General features: G+C 38.1%; 1 protein-coding gene across 11 annotated transcripts in view; it reads right to left on the bottom strand.

Annotated features, from left to right (window-relative positions):
- FRYL (FRY like transcription coactivator) overlaps positions 1-13,867 on the bottom strand; it is a 167,311-nt gene that overhangs the window by 128,329 nt on the left and 25,115 nt on the right. For 7 of the 11 annotated variants that reach the window (XM_059844857.1, XM_059844859.1, XM_059844858.1 and 4 more), the window contains exon 1: positions 6,125-6,368. The exons of 2 other annotated variants lie outside the window; for them this stretch is intronic. In XM_059844857.1, the coding sequence (XP_059700840.1) occupies positions 6,125-6,299 (175 nt within the window). In that variant the 5' untranslated portion in view covers positions 6,300-6,368. Of the gene's footprint in view, positions 1-6,124; positions 6,371-13,867 lie in introns of those variants that run through there. 2 more of the 11 variants (XM_059844867.1, XM_059844865.1) reach the window with 1 other exon arrangement.

The following is a 13,867-nucleotide window of genomic DNA, read 5'->3' as shown; positions in this document are numbered from 1 at the left end:
ATGCAGCCAACAGAAACTACCAGTCATCAAAAATATCAATTACTGAAAAATATCATATCTGACTCTTCCACTTACAATTCACATTTTCATTAGAAACAGAAAAAAACATGCCTAAAGGAGATTAAAACTAGTCTGATCACCTACAAACTAAAACTTTTCCATTTGAAACACAGACTTCTTTTTAAGTGATAATTTAAAAGCTGTTTTACAATGTTCCAATTCTAACCTTTCTGTAACTTTAATCTGAATTGCTGGTATCACAAGCATGGCATCTTCATATGCAGTTGCTGAATTAATCCTATTAGTAAATACTATACTGACCTTTCAAATAGATTCTTGAGCATTAGGAGGATATTAGTTTAGATTTTTTTAGCCCATAGATCAATTTTAATGTTTTAAAGGATAACAGTTTTTTTACTTCAAAGAAAACAGGTCCTTAAAAATAAGCTGATACTTTTGTTTTACCTGCTATCCACCCTTTTACATACTCTGCCTTGGGATCACTAACAGACATTGACAGCAGATAAAGTTTTAAAATCTGTTCTATGTGCAAGATATTTACAGTATCATTCAAAACAGGAACAACATGCTAAACTATTCTGTCTCTCTCAAAATGTCACTTCCAAGGCCTGTGGACACCTTAGACACAAAATTTAAAAGAATATTTTTGTTCTTCTATTACCAGTATATCACAGATAGAACAGTTTTACAGCAGCAGATATTTTTGCAACAAGTTGCTCCACATCTTGTTGACTTCATCACTTCACAACTCTCCTCAATCAGCTTTTGTAGAATCTTCTGAAAACTTGTTTTTCTGTCTATGTTAAGTTTTCTCACATCCCCCACATGTATCATGTCTCTCTCCCCCTCCTTCAACTTAAAAGCTTTGTTTTGTCCCTCTCACAATTACCTTAAAAATAACTGTAGATTGGAAAGGTCAAGAGATGTTTGCTTAATTTACAATTTTACCACTAAATTTTATCTGCATTATTTCAAAGAATTAGCCTAAAGATAACATTTCCATGAATATTTGCAGCTAAGTATTGTCCAATTTCACTTTTTATTTTTTTCCCTTAATAAGCTGGAGATTTTATTACTTCTTACTTTTTACCTTACAAATCTGCAGGACAGACAGTCAAAAGAACAGAAAAACAAAGTCCAAACAGCAGGTTTACTGACATTAACTTCCTAAATTTCCTCTTGGTTATTTCTCACAGTGTTCCAGTTTGCTGCCTATCCACTGGTATTGAAAGGGAAGAGTGATTTCCTCTGGTTTAGTAAGTAGAATAGTCTCACCAAAGATAGACATGCAATGGGAATACCAAAAATGAATACACAAGACAACTACACAGGTGGAAGGGTACAATCTCCTGTTCACAACACTGAGCCATTACATTGATTCAGCTGTCACATGAAAGCTCATACTAACACTATGTGTGAGAAGACCTTTAAAGCGCTTGAAGTCCAGAAGATGCATAAAAAGAGACCCTGCAAATGCGATACAAAGATAATCTAGTAAGTGACCAACAGCAGTAAAAAAATTGATAAGCTCTCTTCACCATGTGTCAGAGGAAAACAAGTAAATTACCTCACTATATATGCATATACTCCACACATTTATTTCAATATACCTCACATAAGAAGCTGCTAAGTACGAAGAAATACCTTGAGATCCACCTTTAATTTGTACTGATACACACCTTGTATGAAGCACTAAATTTCAATTACTTCACCACTTGACTAAAATATATTCATTGTAAAATTATGCACACATTCTTCAGAAAAAACCCTGAGAAAAACTACAGCAGAAATATATTAGATATATAGTCATGTATGCAATTTTAAAAAAAATCAGATCTTCAATAGAATTAAGTAAAAATTATATTTGAGATGTGCCTGACAATTAAACACAACTATAGCTGATTTTCTGTATTAATGGTAAAATAAAGAAGTCAGAGGTGTACCTCTTTGCACTTGGGCTTAGTTTTAAAAAGATTTGCTGGACCTGATTTCAGTTCTTTATTGACTCCATCTTAAGCTAATGCCTTTCTTAAGAAACATTTACCCAGTGGTCATTTTATCTGCTTATAAGCAGCAATAATAAAACCTATCATGCCTGCACTTAAAATAAAACTCTGGAGAGATGCTTGTTTTTCCATTTATCTAAAATATTTAAGAGTTCATTTTCCACAAATCAATTAAAACAGAGGATATCCAAAAGGTGACTGCTACTTTTGGTAATGGTAGGACATCTAATGCTGTCCCCACTACTGACCCAAAAGGCCCTTTCAGCAAGTTGATTCCCCTTGCCGATTCATTTCAAAAGTGGCCCTAATACATTGGAACATTTTCCGTTGGCTTTGTGAATTTAATCAGCTCAGGGAAAAGCCACACCAGAACTCAGGAGAAGATGGGGAAGGCTGCACAGCTGTGAGTGAGATTGCCCTTTTCATTGACAGCAAACTGTTAGATCAGCCTGATCCGCTTGTAAAACTGCACTCAAAAATCGAACCAAAAATCTCCTTTCCCTCCCTTCTGTTGCAAAGAGCTCCAAGCACAGACTCCAAAGGCTCTTAGGAGAGGTTCACTTATTATTTCTTATGGAAAATATACACAGAACAATTTCCTGGGGCACTACTCAAGCAAAACACTGTTATCTACAGTGATAAGAAAACAAGGAGAGAGGTTAGAGGCTTTTATGCAAATAGTATTCTGGATCCCAAACACTATTATGGAGCAGTCTTTAAACACAAGCGATCAGAGATTGTGGGGGAAGCCATGGTATTGAGCTGTACACCAACCCCTCCAGTCTTTTCTAACCAAAACTCTGCACTTGGGTACAGAAACTGACTTTTATTTCATGTATAAACACCAAGTCCCAGGTCATCCTTTGCTGTACAGGGCTGATTAGAGATGCAACTAGGAACTGAATATGCCCTGCAGAGCTGCTGATATTATAGGTTACACACTGCTCACAGGTACTGTATGTGTATCCAGCCCCTGCTGCTAACCCCTGAGGCAGCCACAGCTACATTACTTTACCACCAAAGAACACATTCCTGTTGGTGTATTTTTACTCTCCTAGCAGAAGCACTTGAAGTGAAGTAGGTGTTCCATACCCAGAAATAACATGGGGGCTCTGAGCAGTGAGAATACTCACATCACTGATAAAATTAACATCTCTTCTACAATTCTTGCAGATTTGACTCACACACCTGGCCATTAAGACAGTTCCACAGTATTAGCTACCCTGCCGTGTAACACAATGAAAGCACAGATCTGCAACAGGAGAGCACGTTTCACACACCACAGGTACAGCTGCCTTTGCCAGTTCACTCAGGGCAGTTGTGGCACTCCCCTTTAACGCCACAACGTGAAATTTCCATGCTCAACTTTGAATGTTTTGTTTGGATTGTAGATTTTTTTTGAAAAAAATTTTTACAACTGAGAACATGCCCACTCAAACTCTACAGTAAATTTTAAAAAACTGCCAGTTCCTTTACTAACCTCTGTTAAGCATTGTGATGCACAGTCATGTACAAACACTTCAAGTCAGTTGTGGTTTTCTTCTACAATTGTACTAATCTTATCCATCTAAAGACATTTCTGAAAAGATTTCTAAAATACACTTGAAACCATTCCGATGGAAACTACATATTTTAAAAGATGTATCACAGAGCATGTATTTTTAAGGTCCTATTTTCAGCTCTAAAACAAAGTATATACTGAGTAAATATTTTGACAGCTGATATGATAAATATTTTAACAACCAACAACAACAAAAAATTTCACCACCTGAATTTCTCACAAAAGTTTAGGTCAGCTAGATGCAAACCCAACTAACTGGTATTACAAAAATAATATTTTAGGATTTCAATGCTAGGAATTTTTTTTTTTTTGCTTGGTCTGCCTGTTGGAGAACTTCTAAAATATGGTTATACTTAAAAATAATTGTCAGGCTCAGAATTTCACATAAATTCTCACCAAAACAAAACAAAAAAAAAAACCCACCCCAAAAAATCTTAAACAGCAGCAATAAGGAACAGAAAGTAAAAAGAAAAAAAAATAAACACCACTTACTCTCAAATTCAAACACAGTAATAGGACAAACCACCTTAGCTTTAAAAGACGACTGAGCTCCTCAAATTCTATGGTGCATTAACACCACATCTGCCAACAATAAGCAAGTAAATGTTTACAATATTTTTTCAAATAATTCTATTGTTTTATTACCTGTTTGGTCAGCACCTGCCTTCTGCAGCATACCCAACTGGTAAACACAGTAGTTCTTCTGCTCTATTCCAGCAGAGCAGCTCATTCCATTACCAAGATACAAAAATAGAAATAAGCAGATAATTTAAAGAGGATTCAGCTACTATCTGCTATTGTAAAAGCATGATCCCAGAACAGACACTAAGTCTTCATTTCGTAAATGATGACATCACACTATTAAACAATATTAGTCAGGCACTGCTGGCTTCCACAAAATCACTCCTAATAGTCACCATTTGGCACATATTTAAGGATCAAGAGAGGTAAATTCATCTTTAAGAGTCAGAGTAGTTTATTCTATGTTTATTATCCTCATTTGCTCTATCAACAAAACACTGAAGAAAGATGAATGTATCTGTTTTGTCTACCAACTTCAATCAGCCCACAGCATTTTCTTTTAACCTGACACAAAGACAATTCTATTTCTTCTGATGTTATAACATGTGGAAAAAATATTAATTGAGAGCTATAAAGAAATTAGAATGTAGCATAAAAGCAGGATTGGTGAGATACACCTATGGAGATATTAAATTCACAGGGATATCCAACTATAAACTCCAGGGCTGTTGTAGAGCATTCCAAGTTAAATGAGGCTAAAAAACCTTTGCCATCAGACACCATGGGCGTCTGATCAGTTTTCAAGTATACAGGCAGCCATAACAAATTATTCTGTAGGCAGCCTTCAATAACCCACAGCATTAGAACATTAACTTGTTGTAATTTGCTGTGCACAGGAACCACTTGTTTAACAGACCAGAACTGTCCCTGCTTTCCTCAGCTGCCTATTTTGCTCAACCTGATGCACTGAAAAAAGTGGTTCATGTTACAATCAGAGAGGCTAAGAGAAGTCTTTCCAAGGAAATCCTTTTCTCTCACACTACCACAAGCTTAATTCCCTAACACTGTAAGTTCATCACTCAGTAAGACGGATGCCTCCATCTCTCACCACTGCAGGTAGACAGGAAAAAAATTGCAGGTAAGGAAAAAAATTTAAAAGCTGTACTAATTCTTGCAAATATCTAACCACACAGCAAAGGGCAAAAACTTCATCTGACAGCCAGCAGAATCCAAGACCATAAAGGCCCAAGACTGACCTATTTTAGCTGAAGGCAAAAAAAAAAAAAAGTAAAACTGAATTTTCCATTACCACCCAGCTGTACTATCTGAAAAAGGAACATGAACTAATTCTACTTTTTATTAGCACAATACACTAATATTTAGCCACTAACACATGGTAAAAACAATTTTAAAAAAGGAATCATATAAGCAACCTTACCCATGTTCTTGAGGTTAAAAATTCTCTAGACAATATCCATATTCTTACTTGACTTATTTACATAATACGTTTTCTAAAAATGTGCAATCTTCAAAATACTAAGAAAGTGAAACATACACAGTTTTGAGATAAAAAACACTTAAAAGGAAAACCTTTGAAAACTTAGGGGATCAAAAAATAAGGAGAGAAAAGATGACACAAAACTCACATCTTGCACTGCAGTCACAGATCTCGGTGTAGCACACTTCTGTCTAGACAACTTAGTGACTAATTTTATGTACATAACAGTTGAAAAACTTAAACATATTCTTATCCCAGAAAGAGGAGGGGGAAAAGCTACACAGGCATGCAAAGACAAGAAGTCCTGAAATTAGAAATCCTGAAAAATTGCTTCCACATAGGTCACTAACAGATGATAATGTATCAGTGATAAAATAGCTCTAAAGAGACGCCATAGTCATAGGAACTCTGATAAAAAGGCCTTTTATACTCAAATTTGTCAATTTAACAAAATAATCATGATCTGAAGAAAGCTTAGCAATCAGTTCCCACCAGGTTGATGACATGGATACATACAGTAATCAGGATGTAAAACATGTGTCTCCTCGTCTTCATCTATTGTCTGTCCTAATGAAAACAGTCTGACCCGTCTCATCTTCAGCAGCCTGGGAGAGCTTTCACGGGCTGTACTCCCAACATCCACAACATCTCCAGAAGCAGCAGCGGGAACAATTTTTTTCAGGAATTCCATTTTTACATGCCCTCTGTGTTCTCAGCAGTTATGCTCCACAGAGCGTAGCTCCCACATGAACTTCCTTGAGCACAGAGGTTGACTTCTTCTGGTGATGTCATGCTTAAACCTGGGTGGTGCCAACAGCAGCGTCAGCTGCCAGCCAGCTGCTCCAAGGCAGATTCTAAAGACATTTCACTGTGTGGACTGATAAGAAAACCAAACACCACCAAGCCTATATATTAACCAACGCATGCTAAACTCTGCACGCCAAGGAGACATTATTTAGCACTGCAAAAGTTTTAAGCCCTAAGAAAATTTACAACACATTTGCAAACTCATTTCAGACAGAGTTCAATAGCTTTTCATTTTCATGAAGTGCACAGAGAGCGTTCTTCTGTATTTGAAAGATAACACTTACCATTCAGAAAGTCTAGGCACTTTGTTTTTAAAGCTGGTGTATAACATCTCCATTCACATTCTTACATAGTTTTAGCCACTAACTACAAAAATACTAACTTTTATTATATTTATGTGCTGTTTTGCAGGGACTCTGGTGCTATTTTTACCACTTAAAATATTCGCACCACCTTCCAGAAAACTACATGTACAGAAATAACCTGTCTCTTGTCCAAACATCCACTTTATCCCTAGGGCTACTTCTCCATACATGCCTGGTTTAGCTGAATTTTTGGGTTTTATTTCGGGAAGTTTAAATGTTGTTTTATATTTAGCTTAAAGAAGCCAGAAAGATGACTTGCATTTGGAGCAGAAAGTTCAAGGACAAAACAAATAAATTATCATAGAAGAAAAATGTTCCTTAAGGCTTTCTACAATTGGGAATATGTATAGTCATTTGATTTACTGTATTCTGTTATTTACTACACTTAAGAGTGGAGATAGACACTGTACTAGGCAATATTCCTACCTCATTTACCACTGAAGACTGTACACACTGCTCAGAGGAAATACACTAAATGCTCACTCCAAACATCTCACCGGCAGCCTGCATGATTCTGTTATTTTTATGACGGCAGCAGAGTATCCAAGACATTGCTGAATGTATGCAACACAACTATCCAAACTACACATGAAGCATAGCACACTTCTATACATTCCTCAAAAGAAGGTATTTAATGTGAAATTCACTACTGTTTAGCTCTTAAAAAGAAAAAAACAGAAGTCTATGAAAGGTATGCAGCATAACATGCTTTAGGTCTCAGAGTTTCAGTTACATGCTGACAAGGGGCTGCTCAACTGGATTAAGTTGTCAGTCTTACTCAACTGCCACGTATGTTGTTCAGAATGCCACAACTTGAAAAAGTTGGTACAAGTTCATTAAAGTTGCCACCTAAGATATTTTTTCAAGTTCTGTATAGACTGAAAATATCTTTTCTATTAAATTCTGCATTAAAATCCCCAGATATCAAGGTGAGCCCAAACTCCCCTTGTAAATGAATATAAACATCTACACAATTTTTTTCCTTAGAAATGAATACAAAATTCTGACCTTATCATAAGAGACATATTGCAAAAATACCACTTCCTGCAGGGAGATCAAGCAGAAAAGTCTCCCTATAATGATTTCACTCACAGTGTTTTACCCTCAACACAAAAAGAAAACACAGAGAAGCGGGTTTACACATTTTCAGAACAATAATAAAGATAGCACTAAGACAATCTGTGATTACAACAGATCACGAGCCATTACAAGCTCAAGCCATCATTTATTCATAACAGCATTATTTTCTATAGAAATCCTTTTTCTGCCCTTGAAATCTTGCCACAAACCTACTTTGCAGTTCCTAGCATTTGGGAGCAAGAGAGCAATTCAGATGCTTCCACGAGACTGAGAATGCTTCCAAATATCCACCTGCCAAACTGGAGCTTGCAGATGGGGCAACCAGATATTTCACTTTGTACCTATCTTAAACACACTCTGAAAGGCTCAGACTAGGTATCAAAGTGCTGTGCTCCACACTGTGGAGGTTTTATTATGTGTGTGGACTCAGGTTGGAGTAGACATGTGAAGTTCAAGTACCTAGTACATCACTTACCATTAAGTGCACAAGGTGTGACATTTTACACAACAATGTTGCATATGTGAGTTAATCATGAATTTAAAAGACAGGTGTTGAAGTCACATTTTTTGTAAAATTAGAAAACAATAGCCTTTAAAGTAATAGGACACATAAAACACAAGCAACAAAAAAACACCCTCCAGACACGTGATCATATTTAAGGATTAAATCTGATAAACTAATAAAGCTTATAAAAACTAGATGTATCAAAAAGTTTTTGACTAATTTTTCCTTCAGGGTGGCTTTTGACTCTTAAGAAAAGAGCATCAAGAAGTTTTCTACAGAAGATAGCTGGGGATACACACACATATATCTATATATGTATATGGATGGCTGGAGGTTAACTCCAGGACTTCCATGCTTCACTACATTCTATGAAAACAGTATTCTCTAAAAAATTAAGGCAAGATACAAGGTTTATGTTTTTGCCTTGTTATGTCATTTCACATATACTCCTCCCTCACATTTGTTCTCACCATCATCTTAAATAGTACAATGTACAATTGTGGGTTCTATACAACCTAAGCAAGTTTTACAGATTATCTGTCGGGATAAAACATATCAGAAGTCTTACAATTGTTATACCTAAATTCATGTTTAAACAAAACCAAAACAGGCAACAATAAGCCTTATTCAATAAATTTTAACAGAATAAGAATAGTAAGAATTTTTAATTCTTATTCTGGAACCTCTAAACAAAAAGATTTAAAAAAATAGAAGACTTGCTCTTAAAACTGTTACATGCATTACAGCAAGATCTTTGATGTCTTTTCACGTGTATTCCACTTCGGTTACACTCTGATTATGCACTGAAGTGCCTGCTGAAGTCACTCAAGCTTCCCCTGCCACAGTTCTTGATGTTTGTATTACTGGCTGGCAAGATAACGTCTGAGCTCTGCACCTCTCACTAACAGGAATCCACATTAGCAGAACTTTGCATCAGAAGGGATTGCAAACAGATCATGAAACCTGCAGAAGTGGGGAACCCAGTGAATGATCACAGCACAACAGCACCTCTCAGAGCATTGTCTCCTTGGATTAGACCTTTCAGAACACAAATAGCCAAGCTGTTTGGCAGGGGTGCATTGAAAGCCATGTACATGGGAATTCCACTGAAGCAGGTGAACCTGCGGATGGAGGAACATCCGAAGAATAAAAAATACTGAAAAAACAAAACACGGTCAATGAAAGAAAGATCCACGTGAGAAAAAACTACTTGCAAGTGACTTGAATTCACACGCGCAGAGAATTACTAGAATTAGCAATAATAATAGTAAAAGACAATTGTAAATGAGACAAGATACTGGGAAGTACAATTTTGGAAGACTGCCTAGAGGGCCTGTAGCCTACCACAAACAACACATCATTTTACACATCTCTTCCCGAGCAAGTGTGCATTGCAAAGCTGCAACTTTGCAACACGAAACGTTTCCAGAACTACCCTACTGTGCCAGAGAAACGCCAGCCCAGCCCTACCTGCTGTGGGAGAGGGGACAGAAGTTTCCTTTATATTGAACGCGTAAGGCGGCAAGAGAGTGCTGGAAGGCGGCGGGAAGCGCGGTGCCGCCGGTCCCACCGGATCCCGCAAGGCGCGGGCCGGGAACACCGCGGCTCTCCAGGGAGCCCCGCGCCCCCGCTCCTGGAGGGCTTTGCCCGCAGCGCCCCCGCGCGGCCTGAGGCCGGACCCCGCTCCGCCTGGCCCCAGCTGCCGGCCCGGCGCAGCCCACGGCCCTCACCGCGGGCTGGTTCTAACTTGTCAGGGCCGCACAGACCGCCCTGGTACAGGAAAAAGGAGAACTGCGCCAGATTACACAGGCCCCCGCAGAAGGCAACAAGTTCAGGGGAGCTTGTTTAGCACGGTGGGAACGTGTGCTCCAAAATACAGCCATGTTAAGGAAACTCCCAGTCCGCCCATCCCGGAGCCACTCTGCCAGCCACCCTGGCACCACCTGAGCTGGGATTAAGGCCCCTTCGCAGCTGCACACCCCACACTCACAGTCAGACGAGGTTTCCTGTAGGCTCTATCCCAGGGTTCCCACAGCAGAGTTTCAGACGTCCAGATCCTTAAAATAATTTAAGGTGATGCAATAATTAAATCACAATCACAGCTGGAGCTGGTGCCTCAGAGGAGGGACCCCGAGCAAAGGAACCCCTGGGCATTTATACCCTCCTCACAGTGCAGATGTAGGGATGATTGGGGTCTTCCAGCTGAGTCCTTGGCCGCCTGTCTCTGAGTGTCCAGTGCCCTGGCTGGCACCACAGCTCCCCGTGCCCTTCGTTGTGCAAAGGGTCACCAACTCACGTTCTCTTGCCTCGGGCTCCTGGCTCCACAGAGCTCAGCCTGGAGCTGCACTCCGGGCCACATGTGAGCAATGTATTCCTCAAGAGCCATGCTGACAATATGGCCATCGGTACAACCACGCTGGCAAAGGACACAGCTGGAGGCATTCTTGTGCCAGCAAAGTTAAAGTTCACACTGCAAACCTTGGTGGTTTAAAGGTCTTTTCCAACCTAAACGATTCTATGATCTCCCCTTTAGGAAAACACTGCTATGGGGTGGGCACACCTATTGACACACAGACCCCATGCTTTCTCCCAACTCTTCAGCCAGAGGGCAACATTAACAGGATGGAACAATGTGTTCAGGATACAGAGGAGATGGGGTCAACTGATGACGTGATTAAAAAATGGTTTCTTGCAAAATCAGTCTCATGGAAGGATGAGATGGTACGGTTGTTACATCCAATGCCATCACATCAAAAGCCAGTTTAATTCTAGTTATAATATCTTTTATATATTTCTTATCCAATCAACTACTTCCACAAAGCTCACTAGCATCTTCATAAACCAATCTTTTTTTATGTGATTCTGCCCCAATGCATGTCTTTTTATCCAATCATATAACTCTACAGAAACTTATTGCTGTATCTTCTACTTTTTACCAACTCTGTAACAAGTTCCATTACTAGACTCTAAAATTTTCTACTATCTTGCTTAGCATATTTACTTGCTTACATGAGGCATATTTCTACTTGCTTAAAACATATTTCTGCTTAAACTACAAATCTTTATTCTTACTTTGTGTCTGTTTCACTTCTCTGCTCTAAACCTTTAAGCCTCCTCCAAGGTCTTAGGTCAAACATTGTATCTATCTCTATCTCTGAGCTTGTATGCTTGAGGCCTTGGGAGCTCTTTGTGCCTGTATTTCCCACAACGAAACACCAAAAAAAAAAAAAAAAAAAAAAAAAAAAAAAAAAAAAAAAAAAACAAAAAAAACAACCCAACCTAACCAACACTCCATCAGAACAAGAACCTACAAAGCAAAACTATCCTTCCTGCTGGGACACTGGTACTGGAGGCATCACCAAAGGACTTTCAACAGGAGAGACCGAGCAGCATAAGAAAGGGTGCAAGTTTGGCCTTTTGAAAGAGTAAGCAGGCCAAGTGATGCAAAGTGGTCTATCTGTTTGCAGCTCTTCAAGAAACATTAATATTCCTTGAGATTAAGGGTGTTAACCACGCATCCCATACTGAACATAGCATATAAAACATATTAAACACAGCATTAGTGTGCACCAAATAAACATGACCGTTTTCACCAACTTCCTCATTTCAACCTGACATCATTGTTTCATGTGGAAGCAAATCTGCTAAAAAAATGGACTAACTACAATACCCAAATATTTAGCAGAAAAATCCAAGTACAGGAAGTTTCTTCTTGATTCTTAGAAGAGAAGACATATTTGTAAGACTATTTGTAATAGCTTGTCATATCCCAATGAAAAAAAACTGCTCTTAAAAAAAGATACGATACAAGACAGGCAACTGAAAGCAGAATAAAACAGTAGAGGTATAAATCCAGCCTACAGGTATAAATTAACACACCTGCATTAAACTCACGTGAGGTAGTGGGCACTGGACATCCATGTTATACCTGCTAGGCAAATAGTAGGACACTCAATTTCACACAAAAGCCTGCATGGGTAGGGAAGACAAACCCTGTTTCTTCCTCTGTATATGCTGCATTTTTTTAAATAGCAATCTTTTTTCTTTAAAACTACAACTGTCACATAGCTTTGAACAAAGAACATAGCCTAGAAAAACACACACACACAGAGGGAGAAAACAGTGTACCTGTCATATTGTAGTCTCATCTCATCTTTTGGCAGTCTGCACTAACCACTTGTAAGGACCTGTTCCATATTTAAAGGAATCAACTTGCCAAACTTTCAAACTTTAAAAATATATTTAAGAGGCCATCCTTCATGTAACTTACACTTAACTTTACAGTTAATTCCTAAGCAACTTGGCATTAATGGTTTCCTTGGTTCCGTTCAACTAATGTAATTTCACAGAAAAAACCCAACCAGGGACAAATCAATGTACAATTTTCAAATACACTCTCTCTATATCAGTGCAAATTTATTGTAGCTATTATTTTGCATACAAAATACTTTAGGCCATTTAACCTTTCTACAGTTTTGGTTTACTGCTTTTTTAAATGTAAAAATGTAAACAGTTTCAGTTATCTCCACACTTTTCTTAGACACACCTAGGTCTTTCCTGAGAAATTAAAGACACAAACAACAGTCAGTTTCTGGTAAAGTTTCACTTTTTTTTTAATCACTTAGGCTGTATTTATTTGCTATAAATGGGGCTGGAGATCCTTTCGGAACAAGTTGTGGGGCTTTTTCTTTGGAAGGTTGCAAAATTCCGGGAATGATTTGAGGGGGAGGTTTCAGAGTTTGGCCTTGATTATCTAGCATTAGCATGAAAGAAAAAATACAAATATCTGTCAAAATATATCCATCAGCAGTTGAACATAAAACTGTTATGTTCACTGACTGAATATTGTATTATTTTGTTTAACAGAAAAACCCCCAAATTTTTACCATTTATATATAAAGTTTTAACTGTTCTTATCTTGAGGTCACATGCAAGAATACAATGCTTTCCTGAACTCATTAGGAGTTCCTGAGAAGATCGAGGTATTGTCTACCCCACAGCTTCTACAATCCAGTCAGGCTTCCTGTTGCTAACCTCTTGCTTGTTCCAAGTACTGATATATTGCACAAGATCTTCCAAACTATGCAGCACAACCTGAATCATACCCATTTCCACACAAGCAGAAACAGCAAGAGAAAACATCGTTACACAATCCCATAACAATAGAAGTGGCCAGATCTTTTTTCTTATGAAATAATCGAAGTGAATGATGACAATCTTGATGTTGATATCTCTATATAAAGGACCTCAAAATAAGCAACATTTTAAAATCAAAGGTTCGTTGCCAGAACAGCAATGGTAATATTACAGTGAAATTGGATCTCTAAGGAACTGAGACCTGAAAACTTTTACCAAAAGCTTTTTACATTCTTTACAGAAAAAAAAGAGTTGCCAATTGTTAATGCACAGAACAGCCAGAAGAGACAGTAAGTGATAACCAGATACCAAGCACACATGTATTTCCAGAATACTCAAAAACAGTGAGTCAACATGTATTTCTTA

The sequence above is a fragment of the Haemorhous mexicanus genome, chromosome 4 (genome assembly GCF_027477595.1).
Source record: "Haemorhous mexicanus isolate bHaeMex1 chromosome 4, bHaeMex1.pri, whole genome shotgun sequence".
NCBI lineage: Eukaryota > Metazoa > Chordata > Aves > Passeriformes > Fringillidae > Haemorhous > Haemorhous mexicanus.
This window is presented reverse-complemented; position numbering and strand designations above follow the sequence as displayed.